At 43.5% G+C, this 24,016-nt stretch overlaps 1 protein-coding gene, 2 long non-coding RNA genes and 4 other non-coding genes across 13 annotated transcripts; 3 read left to right on the top strand and 4 right to left on the bottom strand.

The window, feature by feature from the left end:
- Positions 1–154: 154 nt before the first annotated feature.
- NARF (nuclear prelamin A recognition factor) lies at positions 155–15,790 on the top strand. The gene is made up of 12 exons (XM_015880036.2): positions 155–290; positions 583–655; positions 1,037–1,117; positions 1,994–2,137; positions 3,853–3,985; positions 5,345–5,479; positions 9,241–9,359; positions 10,216–10,345; positions 10,711–10,783; positions 11,054–11,191; positions 11,545–11,702; positions 12,240–15,790. Exons 2-12 carry the CDS (start codon positions 629–631, stop codon positions 12,479–12,481), a joined length of 1,380 nt encoding a protein of 459 aa, XP_015735522.1. The 5' UTR covers positions 155–290; positions 583–628; the 3' UTR covers positions 12,482–15,790.
- LOC116654205 lies at positions 8,857–10,218 on the bottom strand. Its single transcript, XR_004309216.1, has 2 exons — positions 9,829–10,218; positions 8,857–8,962 (listed from the first exon to the last, which is right to left on the bottom strand). It is a non-coding gene; the product is annotated as an uncharacterized LOC116654205 (long non-coding RNA).
- A 332-nt stretch (positions 15,791–16,122) lies between the features above and the next one.
- On the bottom strand, positions 16,123–16,194 carry TRNAQ-UUG. Its single transcript has one exon. It is a non-coding gene; the product is annotated as a tRNA-Gln (tRNA).
- Positions 16,195–16,522: 328 nt separating this feature from the next.
- TRNAQ-CUG lies at positions 16,523–16,594 on the bottom strand. The gene has a single exon. It is a non-coding gene; the product is annotated as a tRNA-Gln (tRNA).
- A 555-nt stretch (positions 16,595–17,149) lies between these two features.
- Positions 17,150–17,221, bottom strand: TRNAM-CAU. The gene has a single exon. It is a non-coding gene; the product is annotated as a tRNA-Met (tRNA).
- Positions 17,222–17,529: 308 nt separating this feature from the next.
- Positions 17,530–17,636, top strand: LOC116654220. The gene has a single exon (XR_004309279.1). It is a non-coding gene; the product is annotated as a U6 spliceosomal RNA (small nuclear RNA).
- Positions 17,637–18,725: 1,089 nt separating this feature from the next.
- LOC107322146 lies at positions 18,726–22,759 on the top strand. Of its 7 annotated transcripts, XR_001558830.2 has the most exons (6): positions 18,726–19,007; positions 19,132–19,335; positions 19,426–20,481; positions 20,601–20,669; positions 20,787–20,968; positions 22,546–22,759. It is a non-coding gene; the product is annotated as an uncharacterized LOC107322146 (long non-coding RNA). The 7 variants fall into 7 exon arrangements; XR_001558829.2 differs by having other exon boundaries at positions 19,426–20,669; XR_004309275.1 differs by having other exon boundaries at positions 18,727–19,007; positions 19,426–20,477; positions 20,787–22,759.
- The last annotated feature ends 1,257 nt before the right edge of the window (positions 22,760–24,016 follow it).

Here is a 24,016-nt window from a genome sequence, read left to right as displayed (position 1 = left end):
ATGATCCTTGAGGTCCCTTCCAACCCGGCTCATTCTGTTTCTGTGTGGTGCCGTGTTCCCGTGCAGCGGGGCTGTTTGTGCTCTAAGTGACTCAAAGCCGCGGTGAAGCGGGAGCGCGCCGGGGCCCTCAGCTCCGTGCCCGCCCAGCGGCGGGAGCGCGCACGGCGGCGGCTACGTGACGAGGCTCAGGTCCACAATGGGGTGTGAAGAAGCGGCGGGCGAGAGGCGGCCGGTGACGCGGTGCTGAGACGGCTCCGAGCCCCGGAGGGAACGCGAGGCTTCACCGCTCGGTACTGTGCCCCGCGCTGCGGCTTCCGGCCCCGTCCCCTGTCCTGCCGGCTCGGTGGAGGCGGTGGAGCCGGTGGAGCCGGTGCCCTCCCGCAGCGGGACGGAGCCGCGGCACCCCGCGGAGCACGTGAGGGGCGCGGCGGGGCCACCCCGCCCCGGGGGCCGCATTGGCTGCGGGACGGAGATCGGCCCTCCCCGGCCTCGGGAGGAGGGAAGGGGCACGGCAACAAAGGGCGCGGGGACGGAGCGGGACGGGGCGGGCGGTGCGCGGTTCTGATTGCTCCTGTCCCGCAGCCACAGCGGTCAGGCCGCGAGTAGAGCCGCCCCGGAGGGACCGCAAATGAAGTGCGAGAACTGCACCAAAAAGGTGAGCGAGGCGTCCCGCGGTGAAGAGGGTCCTTTGGGCAGCCGGCTCCAAGGTCAGCGGGCCTGTATGTAGCCCCGGGGTGCCCTACGTGAGGTGTTCCGAGTGATAAATGGGCCGATTCTGCGCCCCTTCCCCGTGTGCTGCGGTACCGCCACCTCGGGATGGAGCCCGTAATGCTGAGAACGGGAGAAGCGGTGGAGCAAGTGGATTTCTGAGTGGTTGTTTCCGTTGTTGGGAGACAAAGCGTTACCTGTAAGGCTTCAGTAGCACCATCCGAGCCTGTAGCGTGAGCCAGACGAATCTGGAGCTGTCAGTTCTTCAAACAGGTTGTTATTCAGCTCTGCTCGTGTTTCGTGTAATGTATTTTATGCTTTGTTTCAGGAATGCAGTAAAAAACAGAAAAATGACGATGCACAAAGTACGTCGGTGGATGTGCTGAGTTCTAACGATGACTTTGAGGAGGTAACGGAGCTTCTAAAAACATCCATATGTTCCCCATATATCACCCCAAAGGAAAGAAGTTCCAAATGAAGAACTTCCCAAGTTCTCATGTATTGCAGAGCAGTTCTGACCAGGTCTCTGTATCTCCTGAGAATCAGGAAGTCTTTAAAAATAGATGGTCTGTAAACAGAAAACAAAGCCGAGGGTTTTGTTTGTTGTTTGCAGGTCAAACTCTGACCTCATATCATTACAGTGGGGACAGAGTTTGGAAGGAGAAAAGTGGGATGTTGCCAGTTCAGGTGCACAAATGTTTCTTAAGTATCTCATGCTGTTCTTCCATAAGTAACTGTTTCCCTGGCAATAGGTTCTTAACTGAAGGAATTTGGTCTTTTTACAAGTAATGTGGTCATCTTGCACTTGTATCTAAACATTCCTTTTCCCCACAGGTGAGCTGCCAGTGCTGTTTTAGCCATAAGTGCTGTTGATCTTACAGTAAACAGTCAGCTGTAGGACTGCATTCTGTTCACTGTACCTAGTGGTTAAAAGCCTTAGCCTTCTTATTAGCTGGCTATTAAATAGGCTTAATAGTTGAAATAAGTTTTCTCAGTTACTTGTTAAATGGATGGGGACCGAGTGCTGAAATCCAATGCAAATCAAGTTGCTGGATCAAAGACTTCAGGGCTGAATTCAGATCTGTGTGTTCACGCTTAATTGTTTTGCACTTCTACAGTAATAGTAGCAAAGAATTGATCAAGTTATTGTGATCGTTTCTCTATGATCTTGGGTGTTACACAAGTGTTGTGGCTTGTCTTGTTTTGTGCTGCAACAGGGTCACTGTGGAGATATTGAGTTACTTAATCATTATTAAATATTTGTTCTTTTGTATTTTTCTTCCAGAAAAATGAGTTTTTTACGTTGGCTAATGCTAAAATACTCCTTAGCGACTGCCTAGCGTGTGACAACTGCATGACATCAGAAGAAGGGGCCAGAGTTTTCCAACAGAATCAGAAGGAGTTCTTTCGCATACTCAACCTTAATAAGGTAAAGTGGCACTAACAATAATAACTGCTTTCTGTGAGGAGGAGGAGATTGCAGCATGACTAAGCAGCTTAATTTCCCAGGGCAGATAATGTGAAGATTTGTCAGGGTATACTTTGCCCAAAGGGGAAGTGAAAATGTAATGCAAGATGAATGGGGAAAGTGCTTAAAATACCTTTGCACTTGAGAAGCAGAATTACAGCACTGACCCTCAATGCTGAAGGAAAGTTATTGCATCTGCAATAGTAAGACTTCTGGAAGAGATGATTTCATAATTACTCTAATAATGAATTAGTCTGAGCTTTGTTGTTCATAAATATTCGCACCTTGGTTTACTGGGGCTGTTTTACTGGGAAGTTTCTGGTGCCAATGTGTTGAGATAATACAAGGTTAGTGAGCCTCATTTTTGGAAGTAGAAATGTTTTCAATATACATTCGAGCTGCCTACAGAAATTACTGCTAAAAATCCTTAGTGAAACAGGTAGGTGTGTTCTGATGCTGTTTTCTGCTAAGGTCTGTGTTCCCTGTGACCTATCTGATGTTTGGTGTTCAGATATATCAATCTTGATACCAGTTTGGTTATTTCAGTTCTTTTCTAGTATTTCAGTTCTTTTCTAGTCTTCCATGTCCTTACTTTGTAACGAAAAACTATCAGATTGGGTGCTGTTGTTTTCTTTCATCTGCATGTAGGTGTTGTAAATAAGAGGATTTGTTACATAGTGATTCAGTTTTATTAGAACTAGTTTAACACTCAGTACGACACGATATTATTGTACATGAAAGGGACGAAAAGGGGGGTTTAAAAAAACTAATGGGTCACATAGGGTTCACTTAAGAGAGCCTGAAATCCACACTTGAGAAGCACACGGGTACCTTGATCAGAATTTCACAGGTCCTGACAAGGGTAGTGAGCAAGGGAGGTGCCTTTCACATGGTAACGAGCTCTACTTGTGGAGCCATTGTACAGCATTTAGGAAGTCAAAGTACAAACTATGGTCTCTAACCTGTTCAGGTTAAGACCTGCTTGTAGCATAGTCCTGGTTTCTCTTTCCAGTGTTCCACTGGTGTGGACAACATCCCAGCTAAACCCTGAGATCCATCTCTGAAGTTCTATAATCAGAGCTTTCCAGTGCGCACCACCTTTGGTTTTTTTGAGCGTTCTTCACAAATTCTGGTTTAAGGGTTCTGACTTGTCATCTTCTGCAGTGACAGCCTTAACAAATCAGACTTGCAATTTGCTGGTTTAAATTTGCAACTTGGAATGCCTGTGCTCTGGAAACAGTTCCTTTATTTTAATATATAAACATGCTGCTTTTTTTCTTATTTGATAGTAGGAGCTTCTGTTAGGAATCAGAACTTCGTAGGTGCTGAATGTCTCTTAAATTTCCTCATGCCATCAGGGCACCAACCCAAGATGGATTTCCATGAGTCATACGGAAACATCATCTATAGGTGGTTAGAGATGAGCACTGACAAGATCAGAAGCACATCCTTTGCTGCCCTCAAGAAACACAATTTGTTGTATCGATGCTTACGGTTGGACTGGATGATCTTGTAGGTCCTTTCCAACCCTGTGATTCTATAGTGACGTTAATGCTGAGCATAGTGATGAGTGCAGGTAGAACAATGAGGAGCTCCAAGAGTGGAAGGGGGGAAGGCAGGAAGCATTACCTGATGTAATCATTAATTTGTTTCTTTTGCTTTATTTTGTTTACCAGAAGTGTGATACCTCAAAACACAAAGTGTTGGCAGTGTCTATATGCCCTCAGTCATTGCCTTATTTTGCTGCTAAATTCGATCTCTCTGTGAATGATGCAGCCAAGAGACTCTGTGGTTTCCTCAAAAGTCTTGGTAAGTTTGGGTTTGTTACAATGATGGAGCACAAAGGGAAGTTTATTTGGGGCTTTTGCTTCCTCAGCACAACTGCCTGTTGTTCAGTCATAAAGAGCCATTGCTCAATGTAGTTCAGAGTTGAGTTTGAAATGCCTACTCTGTGATATTAATGATAGCACACCAGTATGACACACATCGGCTTTGGGAACAGATTTGAAGCATTGCAGTGCTGACAGTAAAGGTCACAGAACAGAAGGGCATTGTAGATCCATCTGTGTTCACTACCAAGAAATCAGGGAGGATTTGGTCACAAACTTGAGTAAGATTTCTCCCTTGTTTTAACTGAGGAAGAAGGGAATTCTTATCCTAAATGCCTCCCAGTCCTTCCGTGTGAATGGCTGGAAGATTCTCAATTCTGGTTATTCTTTTACATTTTTAAACGACTCACAACAACTCTTTTATTAGCTGAGTTTATGTTAAAGCTGGATTTCCTTTGTCTTTATATTATTTACACAAAGTTTAATTTGAAAAACTAAGTAGAAGTGTAGCTATAATGCATGGGAGTTTGTTAATGCATCTCTAACATTTTAAATTATTTTTTAAAATGGTTTCTGTGCATTTCTATACCCAGTATATTTTTCTCTATATCCAGTAAGAAAGCAAGTTCTGGTGGGCCACAGTTTTTTTAGCATATGTTATTGTTATTGTTGGCTGGCTTGCTGTGGGGATGTGCTCAATATTACACAGGTTTGTAGGGAGTGTATTGCTAAACAGACAGCTGGAAGGTCTCAGTGTTGGTGTTGTGTTCGTATACCTTTGCCAGCAACATACATATATGTGTGTGTGTATACATATATACACTATTTATTATCCACACATATATATATCCATATATATATATATATGTGGATAATAAATCCAATATATAAATAAATCAAATATTATAAATCATTAATTGAAAATTAAATCATTAATTAAATCAATAATATCATAAATATTAATTATAATATATATAAATCACATATATATATTTGGATAATAAATCACTTCAGCATATTTTATGAAGGATGCTTGCGCTTAAGAGTCACTGCATACAGCCCTGTGGTCTTGAGTTCTCATAGGAAGTTTGTCATAAGGAAGCAAAGTTATTTGAAATATCGCTAGTCAGCGTTAGCAAGTTGATGGTTCTTTTTAGTCCATGGCAGAGAAGATTAACTTTCCAATGTACAGCTTTTATTTTTGACTAATTCTGTAGAGGGTGGACAGTGTGACCATTGATCTTCCAAAGATTTTTTGATTGACGTGGAACATGGAAGGACACCTGGTAGATGGAAAACATTCCAGTAATTCACTTTTCTTTACTACTTTGTTTCCTAGGGGTGCATTATGTATTTGACACCACTATAGCTGCTGATTTCAGTATCCTGGAGAGCCAGAGGGAATTTGTGCAGCGCTATCAGCGGAGGAACCAGGAGGAGCACGCCTTACCAATGTTTGCCTCTGCTTGCCCTGGTGAGAACTGATTCCTCCAACCTTCTTGTACCTTGGTCCAGTCTCATTAGGGCTGCCCAGGAATGAGGGTGGTTACATTTGGGAGCCTTGAAGAACACTGGAGTGTTTTGGCTGCATTGTGAGAGGCACCAAATGCTGTGAGCAGTACTTGTTACCAGTAGTGACCATCCTTAGTGCAGTGCTCCATGAGCCTGTTCTTATGGGCTGTTGGGATTTGCCAGTGTGCACCATGAGCTTTCTGTCAGAACCCACTGCAGCCTTAAATGTCAACCACACCAAGAAGGGATGGATGTGATCATGTTGGACGAGGTATATGCTAAACCATCTGCATCTAATAGTTGTCTCCTGTTGCACTTTTATAAGAGGTGAGGAGTGCAAATTCTGGTTTTGGTTTTTTATAAGGAAGCAAAAAAAAAAAAATCCTTGCTGGTTGTCTGTGGTTGTTTCTGATAGCAAGGATTTGAACTACTGATGTTCAGTGTGTCAGTGTGTGCTATTTATTATCCACTTGTATAGAAGCACTTGTATAGAAGACCATTGGAAGGTCTGGATAATAAAGCTGAGGTGCAGAACCAAAGTTTGTAGTGCTTCGTGTAAGGCCTTAGGAAAAATTGATCAGAACTGCCATTAAGATGGAGGAGTTGGTGGCTGCTGCTCGTGTGCCCAGACCACAAACTTGTGAACGTGGTGTTTCTTTTTGAAAAGAGTCTTTAAGGATTTTTGGCTACTGATGTAATTAAACCATCACCATCATTATCTTATGCATAGTTTTGAACTGTTCACTTTAGCGAGAGACACAACATGCAGCAACTGGGGTGGTTCTGGCTAACAGTTATGAATTAATTTCCACTTGGTGTGGCCCTCTGTACTGAGAATTCTTATGTTATGAGAGAGTTCTGGTCTGTGTTCCATGGATTCCAGAATCTGCTCTTGTCATTGGAGGTTGAAATACTGACATTGGTACTTCTGTTTGTTCTGTATTCCCTCTAGCAGAAGTATCTGGGTCATGCTTTAGGAACTGCATACGTGTAAGAGGGAAAAGCTACTTTTCTTCTGTTAGCGTTATCTTAGTTCTACCTCTTATCTTTAGAAGCAGGCGTGCTGTAGGGTTTGCTTTTGAAGTGCAAGACCTGCAAATGCGTTGCTTATTTAAAAGAAATCCACGGGTTTCAAATTTTAGAACGTCTTCAATTTTATGTATCTAAAAACAGAGCTGAGAATTATGCCCTCCTCTCATGGAGGTAGACTGAAATGTTAATGGAGCACTTGCCTTGTCCTCAGCTGTCCTACAGAAGTTGTTCTTCAGTGCTATGGTGGTGTTAGTTGTCTGCTGTAGCACAGATGTAGAGGTATGGGAGCTTTCCATTTCCATAAAGCTGAGCTGCAATACCACTGTAAATACATTCTAAAAAGGCATTTCATGGCCTTCAGGGATCGAGTTTTTGGTGGTCATCTTTAGTGTAAGGTGCTTTATCAGGAATTTGGCTGCATGCACTTTCTGTTCCTTGCTCATCTTCCTCTCTCTGTCCCCACATCACAGAAATGTTGTTTACTGTATGTGCTTGTCACAGAAATAGTTTTTATATGGCTCTATAGATCACGGTCACTCACGGAATGTGAATTCAAATGTAACTGCTCACGTCATACTTATCTTTGGGTGTAACTCCACACATTACAGTATCAGCCTTTGCAGTAGTGGTCTGCTGCGTAAAATACACCCTAAGCAAAAGAGCACAGCTGGGGTAATCCCAGAACCTGGTGGAGGGGCACTTTATCTCTGCCCAAGTTGTTCTTACCTCCTCCTGCTGTTCTCATGATGTCAGATAGTATTTGGTTTTAATTCCTTGTTCAGAATGTTGAAATGTGGCGTCTCTTCTGACTGTATGCAGGAATAATTGGTTCTTGATGCCCATTGCTGATTGGCAACATGAAGCACTTGCTCTGGGAACCAGGCAGCTTTAATACATTGCTCACCTCTGCTAATTAGTTAATGGGGCGGACTTACAGCCTAAGCAAGAAGAATGTAACTGTTGGGTATTTAAATGCTGTTGTGCAGCCAACAAAACTAGTTTGTTTCTACAATAATGGAATTTTACTGTATTGGATGTTTTCAATTTAGTTTCTATGAACTTTATAAATATTTAGGCATCAATATAGGGTCTATATATGATTTCCTGATGATAAACCACTAGAAATAATGTATCCCAAAGTGGATCTGTAAGAATTTGCACAGTGCTTGATGGAGTTTTCTTTTGGTTCTTTGATGCTAACAGCAGCCAGCACATGGCTGGGGATCTGAGTGAGCTCAGGAGGGTGTGGGCCTGTATGGGGACACATGCAGGCTGATAGCAGAGCTGGGTATCGGAGGCTTCCTGTCCCTGCAGCTCTGGAATCCAGCCCTGCTGATGGAGCAGCTGGTGTGTGTGCAGTGTGGACAGACGCCTGCTGTGCCTCATTCACCACGGCTGCTCCTACAGTTAAACAACGAGTGACACTCGCTGTGCAGCTGGAACTACGGGATGCTGTTCTGTCTGCTGTGAGAAAAGAACTGAAGAATTGCTTGGGGCAATACCTGCCATGGGATTGAATGGAATTTCATTCTGGTCACGAGTACAATATCTGAATTCTAGTTGGGTTCCAGCTTTGTGCTGTTATTGGCCTTTGTGGCAGCGCTCTGGCTTGCACATGTGTACAAACATCTGGCAGTATTTGACCTAAGAATCAAGTGGCTGCTGTAACCTTTCCTGGGCAGCACTTCAGAGCAGTTTTTATATAAATGCTGATGTGTTTGAAGGCTAATAAACACAAACATGAAATGTGTGTACTCCTTAACACCACAAGAAGTTCCCTAGAAGGCTGGGTTAAATTTTTTTGCACAATTTAGTTGTACGATTTATAGTTCATTCAGAATTTTTCTTCACCCGCATGAAATCCTTGCTGTAAATGATGCTGGGCTGTGGTCTTCTCAGTTAGAGCTGTGGTGCCAATGTAAAACTCGCACAGCCTGGGTATCTTAATCTGCTAGTTTGTCAGTTTGTGTTTGGGAAAGTGAGGAATATTAGGGCTGCTCTGGGGAGTGGTGTGAGTGTAAATAACCAATTAGAGCTGAGATGAAGCATCCTGGTGGAGGGGATGGGGGCTGCTGAGTTACTAAGGCTGAGTGTTTAACACAAAGAGACTTCAGTTAACTAGTATGTGTGTGGGGGGGTGTTTCTGAAGAAGGGGTGTCTTAAAATAGTAAAAGAAGTCTTTTTTTTTCCGAGGCTTAATCCATGTGCATCTTGTGGTCATGCTTTCATGTGACTTCTGTTCTAGACAGGGCAGACTAGGTGTGCAGGTATTAAATCTCAGGAAACAGAGAGTTACAGTTAAGCTGCTGAACAGTGCACGCTTGTTGGAGTATTTACTGATCCAAGGGCTGAAGTCTAGGAAGTCAACTTGCTCTTCATTAGCTGGGATCTTGTTCATTCTGCTCTGTTGAATCTATGCATTAGAAATAATTCGATAGGTCATGCATTCACAGTGGTTTCCAGGTCTTGAGTTAATGCTGCAGTGGGTTATTGATAGCCAGTTGTAAAGCATTTCTAACAGAGCCTTCCTAACAGAGGGGTTTTCAATAGGTCCTAAAGTGGAGCTTCCAGCCCATGCAGACTTCATTTTTCAAGGTGGAAATGTTCTCCCTGCTGTAAAGTTGCTCTAATGTCGCCTTGCCATGCCTGTATGTCACCTCATTATCTAATGGTGTCTTGCTGCTGTTCTAGGTTGGATCCGGTATGCAGAAAGGGTTCTCACCAACCTTGTGACCCCCCACATTTGCACTGCGAAGTCTCCACAGCAGATCATGGGCTCCCTGGTAAAGGGCTATTTTGCCAGGCAGCAGGTTAGTCATTCTGCTTTGTTTTTACCTTTTTACTATTGAAAAGATGGGCTAAAATGTTTTAATACAGAAATGTAGATCTCGATGTTTTCAAAGGTGTTACAGAATCTTCTGAGTTTTCTTTTACTTGAAGAATAAATGCTGCTCTACTGCTGTGCAAGGGTCCATGATACAAAGAATGTACAAAGACTCTAATTTAATGCGCTGCAGTGTGAGCTGGCAGTAATCCCTGCCACTGGAATGTGGATTTAGATATGGATAAATTAAATCTGGGGTAGATAAAGAGACCCTTGTAAAATGCTGCCATGTAGTTCTACAGCAGCTGAAATGGGAGTAGGGGAGAGCACTATAGAAATTGCTGGGTGTCCATGGTCAGCAAAAAGCACCACATCCTAGAAAATAATCCTGTTATCTTTTCAATTTCTTATGTTGAAAAAAAGGTTGCTATTCCTTTTACATATTGTACACTTACCCGTATCCCACGTTATATAGAGAAGCATTGCTATTTCTGCATAGATACAGAAACGTCGGTGGACTTGAATCTGGAAGGGAATGAGTGACAGCTAGAAAATAGAATTCTGAAATAGAAAGCTTAATTTGCAGTCGTCTTCAATTCAGTCTAAAGCTACAAAAGCTGCATGTTATATGGCATGAAGGAATAAGTAGAAGCTTCAGACAGAAGACTGACTTGTTGCTGATGCTTTCAACTTCTGGCAAGCCACACATTCTCTGTGCTGCAGCCCTCAAACTTATTGCTAGGGATTGATTTCTAATATTAGTTGTGCGTTATTTTTAGCTTGCCATCCTTCAAGCTGTCTTTTGCTCTTCATGGAATTAACACATGCTCTCTCCTCTGCAGAATTTGTCTCCAGAACAAATCTTCCATGTCGTTGTGGCGCCTTGTTACGACAAAAAGCTGGAAGCCTTGAGGGAGGACTTCTACACTGCCTTGTATAACTCCCAAGAAGTTGATTGTGTTCTAACGTCAGGTTAAGCCTTTATTATTTGTAAAGACATTCCCAAATCTCCTGTGCTAGAATAGCATTTATACAGGCATTGTGATTGGTGGTGGTTGTTGTTCATTTGGTTTTCTTTCAGGTCTGCTTTAGCATTCTCCTTTTACCCAGACTTGACCCCATAGAGAGCCTAGGTAGCGTTATGCAAAGTTTGGGGGAAGCTGAAGGCCCTTTCCTTTAGGGCTGGAAGTGTCAGGCTCCTCAGTTATTGGAGGTAGCTGACCATTGAGAACTGGAGAATGTGGCTGTAAACACATGGGGGTATAGAGCTGTTAAACAGAAGCACAGCATGCATTTTGCTTTGCACTAAAAGTAAAATGTCCTACATTTTTCTACAGGTGAAATTGTCCAAATAATGGAGCAGAAAAATGTGTCTATGAAAGATGTGACTGAAGTAGCTGTAGATAGTTTGTAAGTAGCTTTGTTGTGGATTGCTTCCTTATTTTGATGACGAATAACAAAACCTTTGCTCATATTCAGTATAAAACTTGATTAATCTGAAGTGGAACATTCCTTCTTGAAACTAGTTTTACCACATACCTTGATAGTGTTCAGATACGTTCTCAGTCACTGCTCTAAAACCCCTTTTTGGGGGGGGAAGAAGAGAAGAGAAAAAAACCATAGTGCTACCTCAAAGCAAAGGAATGAAATTGTGGAGTTGATCTCCTTATTGTTTCCTAGGTTTGGTGAAATAAAGGAGGGAGATGTAGTAAGGCATGACGGGAAGAGATCTGATGGATACCTGGAGCACATCTTTAAACATGCTGCAAGGGAGCTTTTTGGCATGGATGTCAAAGAAATCACCTACAAAGCATTAAAGTAAGCAAGCAAGCTTGTACCCTTGTTGCCTAGGATGGGGTAGCAAACACTACATTATTGCTAACCTTGCTCTTTCATTATGTGTGGTTAATGTATTATAAATACATAAGTTTGTCACTATGAAATAGTTTCTGTTAGCTTTTGTTGTGTTAATAACTTACTAGGTCTTATAAGTTTCTATCTACTACTGCTGTCCTGCAAATTCCACTGTGTCTTCTGTTTTACTCAGTTTAGAAATGGGAAGTTTGCACTTTGTTATCCTTATTCTGTGCTCTCAAGCATCTGAATGTGAACTGACAGCTGGATCATCCCTTTGGTAACGCAGGGCTTTGAAAACCTTCATATCTTCACAGGAACAAAGACTTTCAGGAAGTTACCCTTGAAAAGGATGGTGAGACAGTGCTGCGTTTTGCAGCAGCTTACGGCTTCCGGAATATCCAAAACATGGTTCTGAAGCTGAAGAAAGGAAAGTTTTTATACCATTTTGTAGAAGTCCTTGCCTGCCCAGGAGGTAAGAATGGTAACGGATCCACAGTCATTGCACGCACAACTTAGATCTCAAAGGCAGCTTGTCTGACAGCCAGGCACTTCATTTCATTCCTTCTTAATTCTCTTCTTAATAACCCAAAGCTCTTAATACTTACTAAATGGTCCAGAACGCCAATTATGCATGTTCAGGATTGGCTGAGAAATAGATTGGGTTTTCTAAAATTAACCATAACATTATTTGCTCTCTTCTGATCTATAAATAAATGACAACGTGGCTTCTGCTGTGATTATTTAAAACTTCAGAGGGAATACTCTGAAACAATGGTTGTCAAGGGCAAGAAAAGACAAGGAAGATAATTAAGATCATAAAACCACAGAGAAGGCAGGGAAAGACTGATGTGGAAACTTCACTTGCATCAAGATGTTGATATTGAAGCTACATGAAGTATTACAGAAATTCATGCTACTTTTTGTAGAGCAGTATGGGGAAAAAATAAATCCAAATTTCATATCAAATGTTGATCAGCATTGTGGTTTACTCCTTTTTTGTTTTAATAAGGGTGCCTAAATGGAAAAGGCCAGACACAGACTGAGGATGGAAAACCAGATAAAGCTCTGCTTAGCCAGATGGAGGACGTGTATGCTGCAATACCTGTCAGGCTTCCAGAAGCCAACGTGTACGTACAAAAGGTGTACCAGGACTGGCTGGAAGGGATGGATTCCAGGAAGGTCCAGGAAACTTTGCACACTAAATACAGTGCAGTAAATCAAACAGCGAGCAACTTGGATATCAAATGGTAACAAATCAAACTTCCAGAATATTTGCTTAGATTAGTTACAAATTGAGCACTGGAAACATTCTATGCAATCGCAGATGCTATGCACTAGCCAAGTGTATGAATGAGATGCTTTCCATATTGTGGATCATTAGCTGTGAAGAACCATTGCTTCTTGAAAACAAAACCAGAAGTCTCAAAAAGCCCTGGATCCTGCCATTGTCTGTAAGCTCTTATTGCTTGTTGTCTCCTGTGTATAATGGATTTCTTTGTTCAAAACCATCATCTTGCAAGGTACGTGAGCACTTCCTGCCAGGTGCAGGGAGTGTAAGTCTAAGATACTCCAGACTGAGGGTTCCCATTACTTCACAGATTGGGTTTTTGCAGGAAAGTGCAACTTCTCCTACTCCAAAGCTTGCAATTTTCTCCTTTGGGAGAACAGTCATCATGAACTACTATATTGTTCCAGTTGTTATTTAGTAACATGGGATTCACTTGTACAGGTTGTGGGGTTGTTTTATTAACAAGACAAGTGCATACATGGAGAGATGTAAGGAATTGATACATGCCTTCTGTCCGTATTTGAACCAATGCTTTTCAGTTCCAAGCTGGAGTTGCTATTCTTTACTGATTAAACCCTTTGGTAAGGAACAAGATGCTTCATAGAACCAAACATGAGAAATTAATGTGAAATGGTTGTAATGCTGGCCTTCACGTAAAGCTACTTGCAAATTGGTTGGTACAGAAAGAGAACTTTTCCTCTTTTTATAAACTCACAGCTAGAACGAATGCTGCTGCTTCCTTGCAGTTCTTTATGGAAGCAAAACATGCAGATGTGCCACCATGTGAGCCCGTGCACACAACAGCTTTGTTAGATCTGCTGAGCCAGATTTACAGCACTTCCATCTCATCTTTCACTACACAGAATGCCACGTTATTCCTTTTGATTTATCCCCATGATGACGGACTTCTGTGAGAGTAACAGCATGGAGTGCTTCTGGAGAACTACTTAGCAGCGCTTTTGAGGTCAGGTTGTTTTGCATTGCTGTCATTCATTTTGGTGTCCTTAATTTTTAGGTATGCCAACAAGTTTTTTGTTTAACAAACATCTGCAGGCGGTGTCTGTGTGCAGACATTTCTGCAGCTTCATGGGGTGCTCGGAGCTGTTTTGTCCACCATAATCTCGAACATCAACCTGTTGCCAAACGCCTTCAGATTATCCCAGCAGCATCAAACTTGTTCTTGATCAATGGATCATTATTACTCTAAGGTAGCGAGGTTTCAGATTGTTTTCCAGTCTAAAAAATATAGATTGACTTTTGCTTTTTTTCCCCCCAGTTGTTTCAGGAAGTGTTTGAATGCACCTTGCAGATTTCCCAGTTGTGCAGCTGCTTCTGTGCATCACTTCCAGTACTGCAGAAACCTGTGTCTGTTTGCAACCAGCATTTAACTTGAACACAGTGGATGTAATGAAGGCATCAGTAAAGGCAGTGCAGGTGCTTGCAGTGGCAGAATAGAGGCTCGAGGAGGGGAGAGAGAGAGACTTAAGTAGGTTGCCCTGATTACAAGAGAGAGCTGGATGTGAGGCTGTTAATAGAACTGATCTCTTAGTCGCACCTCCAGCTAAACAGTTTCACTTTGAGGGATATTGTTTCAGATGCACATGAATATCTATAACTATTATAACTGCTGCCTGAATGCACACAATGAGATTATTCCTGTAAATTAACCTTTGTAAGTTGTTCCTTGTTTCAAGAAAAAAAACAAACAACCTTATTCTTACGTGGTGCAATATCAGGACATCTACAGAAATCTACCTCTGTACAGGAAGGGAGCCCAGACCCATGGGAAGACCCACGCAGCCAAATGCCCCTAAATGCTAAGGCCGGGTGCTGGTGTTGCATAGAATGTCTGAACAGCCACATAACAATGGGATGATCTGCTTCTGGAAGCAACACCTCACCCGCTCAGTCTCCTTTTCTTTCAGTCACGATTTCCTCCAAAAACTTCCCTAGAAAGAAATACCTTGTAACAAAGTGGTCTCGTTCTGTTTGTATAGGCGTATGTTTCTATGTATATATGGTTTATAGCTCGATGGCATGTTTAAATTATATCGCTTCTATTCTTTGTATAGTGTGCTTATTTTTTATGTGCGTATACTGGACAAAATGGTATGATAAAGGTCTTGACGTGGAATCCTCATTGAATTTCAGCCTTGCAGTTCTGAGCAGGTACCATGGGTTGTTTGCACAATGAGCAGCACAGCATTGCTGTGTGCGATGGGAGCAGGGCAGTGCCTGCACTCAGCCTGTGCTCACACTGCTGAGGAAACCACATGGCTCAGAACATTGAAAAACCAAACCTTCTCGTTGAATCCACCCACCGCTCCTTCCCTCTATGTAGTGCTGTAACATATTGACAAATCCAATAGGAAACTCCTGCAGTCGCCTTTGGAAGATGATAAAGGCATTGAGCTGAGCAGCTTCTAGTGGCGCCATGGAATGTATGTAATATAACAGTGATGGTGTCTCATGCTCGTCCCTTTTTGTCAGCTTTTCTTTTGTAAGACTTGGAGTAAAACTGATTTTTAAAGTTTTAGAACTTTTCTTTCACGTGCCAGTTTGGGGTTTGGTTTTTAACGACCTTTTAACTGTAATTAGCCTTTGCCCTCCTGCCTTCATTCAGTGAGATTTTAACCTATACTAGACAGCCTTGTTGCAGCTTTGCATATAGTGGAACACTCGCCCGGGGCTTCATTCTGCCCGGTAGCTCTGCGTTTCCATGTCTGTTGCTGCTGACAATACGTAGTTTTAGCTGTGGCATCACTTAGGTCTGATCAGTTTTTGCTTACTAATAACTTGTGTTGCTGTTGAGCAGCGGGAGCAGCTCGTGGTGGTGGCAGCCGTAGTGCTTTACTTCTGCATTGAATGTTGTGCTGAGACCATCTGTCTGCAGGGGATCTTTGGAAAGAGCCCATTGAAGGGATGGGGGGAGGTTGACTAGAAATGCTGCATGTCAGTTTGGAAGCTGTCCTAAGGCGTCTCCAACCCCAGTGTACCACATGGTAGGAGCCTTGGGTTGCATCAAACCTGATGCTGAGACAACCACAAGGATTATAAAGTCCTTTTATCTGCCTTTTCCAGTAAGTTTGCCTCAGCCACAAGAGCATCGTGTTGGTTTATCCATGTGGGTAAAGGAGATGGAGAGAAATTGTACGTAGCAGTGTCAGCTGGGTTATATCTGGATAATAACGTTCAGTTAAACGACAGTGCTTTGTGTTCGGATGGAGCATGACCATGAATTGTCCTAATAAACCTTGATACTGAATCATGAACCGATGGTCTCATTCCATGTAAAACCAGCCTCAACTTTAAGTTCTCTTTGTCCTAATGTTCAACCTTTGAATTTCTATCCGTCATCCAGAAGCTCTGGGAGGCAGACAAGCACCCGATGGCTTTGGAGCGCTCTGAGCTCTGGAATTATTCGAGAATTAAAGTCCTCCCTGTTCATGTAGCCAAAAATACGCAGCCCATCTACACACGAGCTCAGCCCGGCGTTCAATCCGCACCACGAGGCGCCCCCCGGCCTTGAGGCCGCTTCCCCCGCCGGGTCGATCCGCTCCGTGTCCGCCTCCCTCCGTCGTGGAAAAAGTGACCCCTGCCCACCAGGTTCTACCGAGATTTGAACTCGGATCGCTGGATTCAAAGTCCAGAGTGCTAACCATTACACCATAGAACCGCGTGGTGGCACTCGGCTCTGCTGCGCTGCATAATAAATTACCTGAGCTCTGCGTTGTAAAACCCCGCGCTGTCCCCGCCGCCTTCTGCTGGGTACATCGCAGCACCTGCAGCGTCACAGGTAACGAGTGCAGCACTGCGGGAACACGGATGCAATAAACAAATGCAAAAATATCGGCGAAAAAAATGCGAGAGTTCTCCTCTATCCATTTCTCCTTTAAATCCAATTTCCGAATGTCCGTAACCCTCAGCGCTCCAAAAGCCACGCGGAGCTGCAGCCCTTCACCACGCCGTGACCATTCACCGGCTGCTCCCAGACAAAAACTCTTAGGTTCCACCGAGATTTGAACTCGGATCGCTGGATTCAGAGTCCAGAGTGCTAACCATTACACCATGGAACCGCTTAGGAGGACCCTCCCATCCACTCCTATTGAGGCGATGCGGATGGACGCTCCGCTCCTCCACTCACGTCCGCTCCGTTCTCCATCCGCCGTTCATTGACCGAAGCGCCGCATCAAACACCCCTCGGCATTAAACAGAACCGCCGAGCCCTTTCTTGCACCAACGCCCGCACAGACACAGCGTGGACAGAGAGTTGCACCACTGCACTGACTGTAGCTTCATGTTTGTAGGCTGGTTTTGCTTTCACGCATCTTTTGTCCGCTTGTTTTGGTTGCGGAGATGCCCGTACCGGGGTCACAGCCACTGTGAGCTGTGTGTGAACTGACCCACAGCGGGTGAAGAAGCAGATGGACAGAACCACACAGCGCAGGGACGGCAGGACTGAAATACTGCGCCGGGATGGAATAAAAGGAGCGTCCGGTGCAAACGTTACATCTGACCGACGGCATCACGGCCAGCGCTCACACACCGGCCGCACTCGGTCCAGCCGTGCCCGGTCAGCACAAGAGCCACTGGCGCTGACGGCTGTTCGCCATGGAGCGAAAAGTTAAGGCTAGCAGAGGATGGTTTCGATCCATCGACCTCTGGGTTATGGGCCCAGCACGCTTCCGCTGCGCCACTCTGCTCCTTGTGGTATAGAATGCTCCTGGCACCGCTTACAACAGCACAACCCACCGGCTCCCTCCGCAGCGCGCGCCTCCAGCCGCCCCACAATTCCGCGCGCATATTTGCATAGCACCGTGCTCACAAGGGGGGATTCACCCCTTTAATTCCGCCCCCCGGCCCCCTACCGCTGCCCTGACCCTCTACCAACGCTGTGCGTTGTGCGCCTGTCCCAACACATACTTTGTGCTTGAAATCTCGAGAGCTCACCCTATCCTAAGAGGTTTCGATATTTTAGGCTATAAATACCGCCGAAGTGGCAGAACAATTTGTGCTCGCTTCGGCAGCACATATACTAAAATTGGAACGATACAGAGAAGATTAGCATGGCCCCTGCGCAAGGATGACACGCAAATTCGTGAAGCGTTCCATATTTTTTTCTCTTTCTGCCTGGTGGAAACCTCGGCAGCCTGAGCCCTGCTTGGGCTAATAGACATCATTGCTGTGCTCTATTTGTTCTTTTATAACCGTGTATCAGTGTTATTATTGCAGTGAATTACAGAGTGGTGCAGTTTTGGTGCATGGGTCTTTCCGTGCCTGTTCAAGTGCTTTGGATTCAGCTTCTGGTGTTCAAACTAATAACTGGAAACTGACAATATACCATGATACTTTCTGGAAACAGGCTGCTAAAATAGATCAACTTGTAAGTATTGTTTGTCTAAATATTGTTTATCGAGACATTTACCTGCAGGAAGGGGATCATACAGCTGAAATTTGACAGCGAGAGGGGAGGGAGAAAGTGAGAATGTTAAATTAACGCAATGGATGGAGCGCCATGCACTGTATGGAGCTCTGCCATCCTTTCATACACAGAATCACAGAATGACCCGGGTTGGAAGGGACCTCAAGGATCATGTAGTTCCAACCCCCTGCCTGGCAGGGCCACCAAACATACACCTTTACTAGATCAGGTTGCCCAGGGCCCCGTCCAACCTGGTCTTGAACACCTCCAAGGACGGGGCATCCACAACCTCCCTGGGCAGCCTGTTCCAGGGCCTCACCACTCTCCTAGTGAAGAACTTCCCCCTAACATCCAACCTAAATCTTCCCTCTTTTAGCTTAAAACCATTTCCCCGTGTCCTGCTATTATCAGCCCTTTCCAAGAGTTTACTCCCCTCCTGGCAGTAAGTTCCCTTCAGGTATTGAAAGGCTGCAATGAGGTCACCCCGCAACCTTCTCTTCTCCAGGCTGAACAAACCCAACTCCCTCAGCCTGTCCTCATAGGGGAGGTGCTCCAGCCCCCTCATCATCTTCCTGTCCCTCCTCTGGACCCTTTCCAAAATCTCCATGTCTTTCTTGTACTGAGGGCTCCACACCTGGACACGGTACAACAGATGGGGCCTCACAAGAGCCGAGTAGCGAGGGACGATCACCTCCCTATCCCTGCTGACCACCCCTCTCCTGATGGAGCCCAGGATCCCATTTGCTTTCATGTCGTCATCATCACGAGACGCGCCATCACAGCGGGTTGAACGTCATCAGTGCGCGCAGCTCTATATGTCCGGCGGGTGGAGATAACGCGCCTCGGCCTGTTCGCTGTGAGGGGGCTGCGCTGCTATGGCGGCTGTGGGAGCTGCTATGGCGGCTGTGAGTGAGCGGCCCCACGGCAGGAGGGGAGGTAGGAGGTGACAAGGTGTCAGGCCGGCTGGTGGTTCCCCTCAGGGGTCGCGCTGTGGAGGGACCTTCGTGCGGCCTGAGTGGAAGCGTCCAGCAGAGAGTGGAGGGGGAGCGGGAACCGCAGCTCCTGAGGTGAGTGCACTGATCTCACTGAGCTCTGCGGCCTTGACTTGGTGGAAGTGAAGCGTGTCCCTTGTTTGGTCCCTAAATGATCTCTTCTTTAAGAGTCTCTAAATGGTCTCTTCTTTATTACCAGGCTTACGATGTCACTGCCAACAAAAAGGTGTGGGGCACCCCCGGTGTTGTCTTCTTTGGGGAAGAAAAAGAGGAAACAAGGTCTCGATAGGAGCAGAGGGAAAACCAGGATTTATGTGGGGAACCATATTGACTGATGGCTGACACTGAAGGGAAAACTGGATTTCAGAAATGATGCAGAAGTTGCTGGATTTTTATTGGACTTGTGAGTAGATGGTCACCATATTCTTTTGTTTCACAGTACCACGTAAATTCCTTTTATCTCCTCCTCATGAACTGTATGTTCTGTCTTTAGGTCTGACAGCTACGACCTGCTGACAGAAGCTCCCGTCTGTTCCCTCCCTGGGGGTGTGAGAAGACTTAACATGAGAGAAGGAAGAACATTGTCAGACAGCACTTGTTTAATAGCAGCTGATGGAATGTTATTGGTGTGATCTCTTTATATGTAGAGGGGGCAAATGAAATAATTTTCTTACAGTACTCCAAAGATTGCAGTTGAGAGGAGGATGTGGAAGGAACGAGAAAATAAAATCAAGTGTATCATTTGGCAGTCATCTCCAGAATCCTTTCTGTTCAATGCTGTGTTTGTATTGTTAAGGATGTAATGGTGGTCTAGACAAAACAAAACATCTTCACAGAGAAATACATTGCAGTTATAATTTTGGGATGGATTTGCAGGTATGATGGTGGTGACCAGTCGTCTAAAGAGGCTGCTTGTTCTGAATGTGGAGACTTCAGAATTGTCACTGTGAAAGAAGAGCGAGAGATGCCACCTCATTGCTCACCAGTGGAGGCAGATAACACGTTAGTGATACCATGGGGTTCTTTTTGCATGCTTTACGTTTGAAAATGTTTTGTATTGACTTTTATTATCACTTTTAATTTAGCTTATCAGAAACTCACATCATTCACGCTCTGATTCATTACTTCAAAGTTAATAGGGGATGATCACAGTCACTGTGAGGGAAACATCTGGGAGAGCTTTTGGAAGAGCTGTTTCTTAGAGTGTGCGCAGCAAACGTCTTGTTTAGTGACTTGTCTACCTGAAGTCTGCAAATGGAACAAGAAAACAGCTAATACATGTGGAATATTGGCTACCTTAGTAAATAACGAGGTTTTCAGTCATGCAGTATTACAGGCACATGTGTGCTTTAGCTTTTTAGAAAACAGAAATGTTTCTTTCTTGACTGCTCAAGCAGTAACACATACAGAGTGATGTGTAAACCTGCTTAGAAGTAGTGCTGTGCTCAAGGAGGCAACCACGCCATCAGTCGACTGCTGATGTCTTCTACTGCAGTGTCATCAGTAGCTGAAGCATTCACAGTTGAGAGATCAGAGGAGCCTCAAGTAGGTGTGCTTGTCATTTACTATCTATTCAGGTTTCAATTATCCACAAGTGTTACTGAGTAATTATGATTTTCTCCATGTTTTGGTTCAGACCTTTACAAATGTATCTTTTAATACACGCAGGGGGACACTGAGAACGTAGGACATTGCATTGGCATTGCATGGTGTGTCCAAACCCTTCGCTCATATGAAGTATGTAACGTGTGTAGCGTGTTTGTCTGAATTTTGTTTTTCATTGTTTTTGTTCTTTTTTTTTGTTTTGGTGTGTGTTTGTGTGCCCTCCCTAATTCTTTTTACTTTGAATTTTAGTAGGTGAATGTGTTGGTGTTCTGGGAGTAATTCACTGGCTCAGAAGAATTAGGAGAAGCTGGATCAGGAGAAAACCAATAGCAGTGCTGGTTAAGCTGAGAACTTCAAGGGCATTCTTATGACAATATGGTTTGGGGTTGGAGTGCTTCAATACTTTAATTTCTGAGACTGGCTTTCTGCAGGTGAGACAGAGATTGTTCTTAACTGATTGCTTCTTTCTACCCTTTTTTAGATGTGAGCAATAATTAGACAAGTTGTTCAGGGCGTGTGTGTGTGTTTGAATTCATGCTGATTGTATGGACGAACAATCAGGTAGGTATGCAGTGTTAGTTGTATAAAGATAAGGAAAGACAACAGTTGAAGAACAAAAAGATCAGAAATAAATAGTATTTTATAGGTAAGATATCTGAGGACATACCATGTTATTGGGTGGAAGATTAACCTGCCTGAAGTGGAGAAGTAGTTGCATGGTCTGTCTATGAGTGTAGTAACCGTTGTGTGTTCCAGTCTGTGGTCACCACGTCATCAGTCATAGTTCTGTTTTTCGTTTATAGTGTGTTGCTGAGGTACAGTGATAATGGTACATGGGGGTTCTTTGTAGCTGTGGGAAATTCATATAGTGATTAAGTCATTTCCATAGGGTCGTGCTAATAGCTGAACTTCAGCCTTAGAAGTAAAGTGTGACTCTGTGGCTTTAGACAGATGTGCAAATTCTTGGTTCTTTTAGAAAATAGTGGGTTTTCTTCTGAAAAGGGACAGTGTTAAAGGAAAATGTCAGAGACCAAACCCTTTAAAAATCCATTGTTTGTGAAGGTGTGGCACTGTGCTTCCTGTTAAAGGGTGGAGATGAAGCTACTGCTTTTCAGGCATTGGAGTGTTTTGTTTTTAGGCTGATATTATTGTTTCAGAAAACACAGAGCGTGTCTTTTTTATTTGTGCAATGATATAAGGGCCAGGCAAAGAACCACATGCAGCATTGTTTCTGCAGAGAGGTCTTTTTGAAGGTGCTTTATTGAGAAATTATGCATTAATAATCACAAAGCAGCTGTTTTATTCTAGGCCATTTACAATCTAGTCAGGTAGGCTGGCTGAAAACATTGAGGAACTGTAAGTAGCAAATATAATGGAGGAAAAAACACTTTAAATTAATCTGATTTTTTAGTGGCGTTAATGTTTGGTTTCTGTCTTGCTTTTGGAGTCTTGCCCTGTGGTGTTTGCTTTCAGAGCTTGCTCCTGTTGGAGATTCTGGAATGGAAGCTCTTCTGTTATTAAGAAGAGGACCTTTATAGTTTATATAGTTTATATGTAATTTAGGACCTTTATAGTCCTATGTCCTATTTTTGGTTTTCAGTGTTCATAGCTTCTTTTTTCAATAACATCATAAGAAAAGACAAACCACCATCTGTGATTCTTTCACTGATATAACTCAAGGCACTGCTGCACATTTGCTTTCTCCTTGCAGAAGATGAGGTGATTAGTCTGAGACATAATGCACTTAATTAAGTGGTTTATTTTGTTGCCATGCCTAACGTTGATCTGTATTTTGCTACAGTGAAATCACACATCAAAAGTATAAGATGTTGTTCTGATTGTATCTATTGCACGTACAAAAGCACAAACAGGCTGATGACATCGTTTCAGAGTCAGAAATTATTAGAAGAATGAATGTGCTGGTGATACTTGTTGAAATAATGCAGACATTTCATGTTTTGGTATTTAAATGTCACTTTATAATCATTATTATTGTGTTACTTTTCAGGGTAACCAGCAAGAAGAAAATCAAGCACTTGAATAATGACTCTGGGGCAGTTCTTGGTCCTCTTTGGTTTTGCTGTGTTATGTGAGTTACAAAGAGTGACTGTAAGTTCTAGTATGAAACCCCATGTAACTTGTTGAACAATTAAACTTTAATTACCTAAAGTTCTGTTGTGTTACCTTAACATTAATAAAGCGCGTGGAGTGGATTTACTTAACTGTGAAGTTCTGTGTATAATTCTCTTGGCAACAGGGAACAGGCTGTAATGCCGGTAGGTACGTCACAGAGTTATTCAGTGTCAGTTACTTCTTGTACTTTGTATTAACAAAAAGGTTCCTCAACATTTATTTCACACTCCAAGGGTTAAAATAGAAACAGCTTTCTAGTAGCAGTTGCAGCATGAAGCATGTTTCCTGCCTGAATGCTTTTCTTTCAGTGGTTTTGCTAGGGAGCAAAGTATCACACATAATGGAAGGTATATTTAGAGGCTACTGAAGCACTTACTGGTGGTTAAAATAACGAGGTAAGTATTGTGTTGTGTTGTTTCCTTCTAAAAATTGAGTAATTGAGATCAGATGCAGTTTTTTATTTCACTGAATAATTTGGTTGTTTGGCTCTTGATGTCATGAAGGCTGATCCATAGCGTGTTTTATTATGCCTCCCATAGTGTGCATCTTAACTTGTTCTTTTTTTAGAGAAAATAATTAAATATGGAGCACTTTTTGTATCGCGTTCAACAGAGCAGTGTTGGAGGTCTGCATTAGTTTTGCAGTTAGAGATGAGTAATCTGGAAAGTTCTTAACTGAAAACCTGAAATTAGTGTGCTGCTGTTCAGTACGTGTCTGTCAAAAGGGCAGAAACTCCCAGTCTTCAGATTTCTTTTCTCATTTAAACCACAGGCTTTCATAATCATTTGGGTTGTGATCATTATTCAAACCAATTGGGTTTTCCCACTGACTTCCATCAGAACAGCCTCTTTCTATGGAGAAATCCCCCTAATTGTATTCAGCTTTTTCACATGCGATAAGTAGCTGCTGCTCTTAAATATGGCTTTTTTTTCTTTTTTTTTTGTGTTTTGAATAGAAAAATTCTGACTTAGCTTATTCATATACCTTTTGTCAAGTGTTGGGTAAAGAACTTGTAAGAAAACAGGAAAGGATTATTTGTTAAAGCCTTCCCCAATTGGAAGTGCCATTTCCCCATGTCTTTGTCCATGTTCTCTCTGCTCTGTACCTTTCAGTGTATTGACTCCTCAGCAGTCACTTGTGTAAGCTGACTCAGTTTGACCCATGGAAAATAGTAGGGTAGGTGGTGTGAGTTGTCAGTTAAGTGACTTCATCTCTCTCAGGTTGTATCTTTCACACATGTCACCACTGTGAGCAGGGGAAAGGATTTGGCCTTCAGTATAATCACTTGTTTACCTCTGAAGCCAACACGAGCAGCAGAAGAACTTGCTGCTGCAGTAGCTCTTTTC

The sequence above is a fragment of the Coturnix japonica genome, chromosome 18 (genome assembly GCF_001577835.2).
Source record: "Coturnix japonica isolate 7356 chromosome 18, Coturnix japonica 2.1, whole genome shotgun sequence".
Taxonomy (NCBI): Eukaryota; Metazoa; Chordata; class Aves; order Galliformes; family Phasianidae; genus Coturnix; species Coturnix japonica.
Note: the sequence above shows the minus strand (reverse complement) of the source record. Positions and strands in the feature narration are given on the sequence as shown.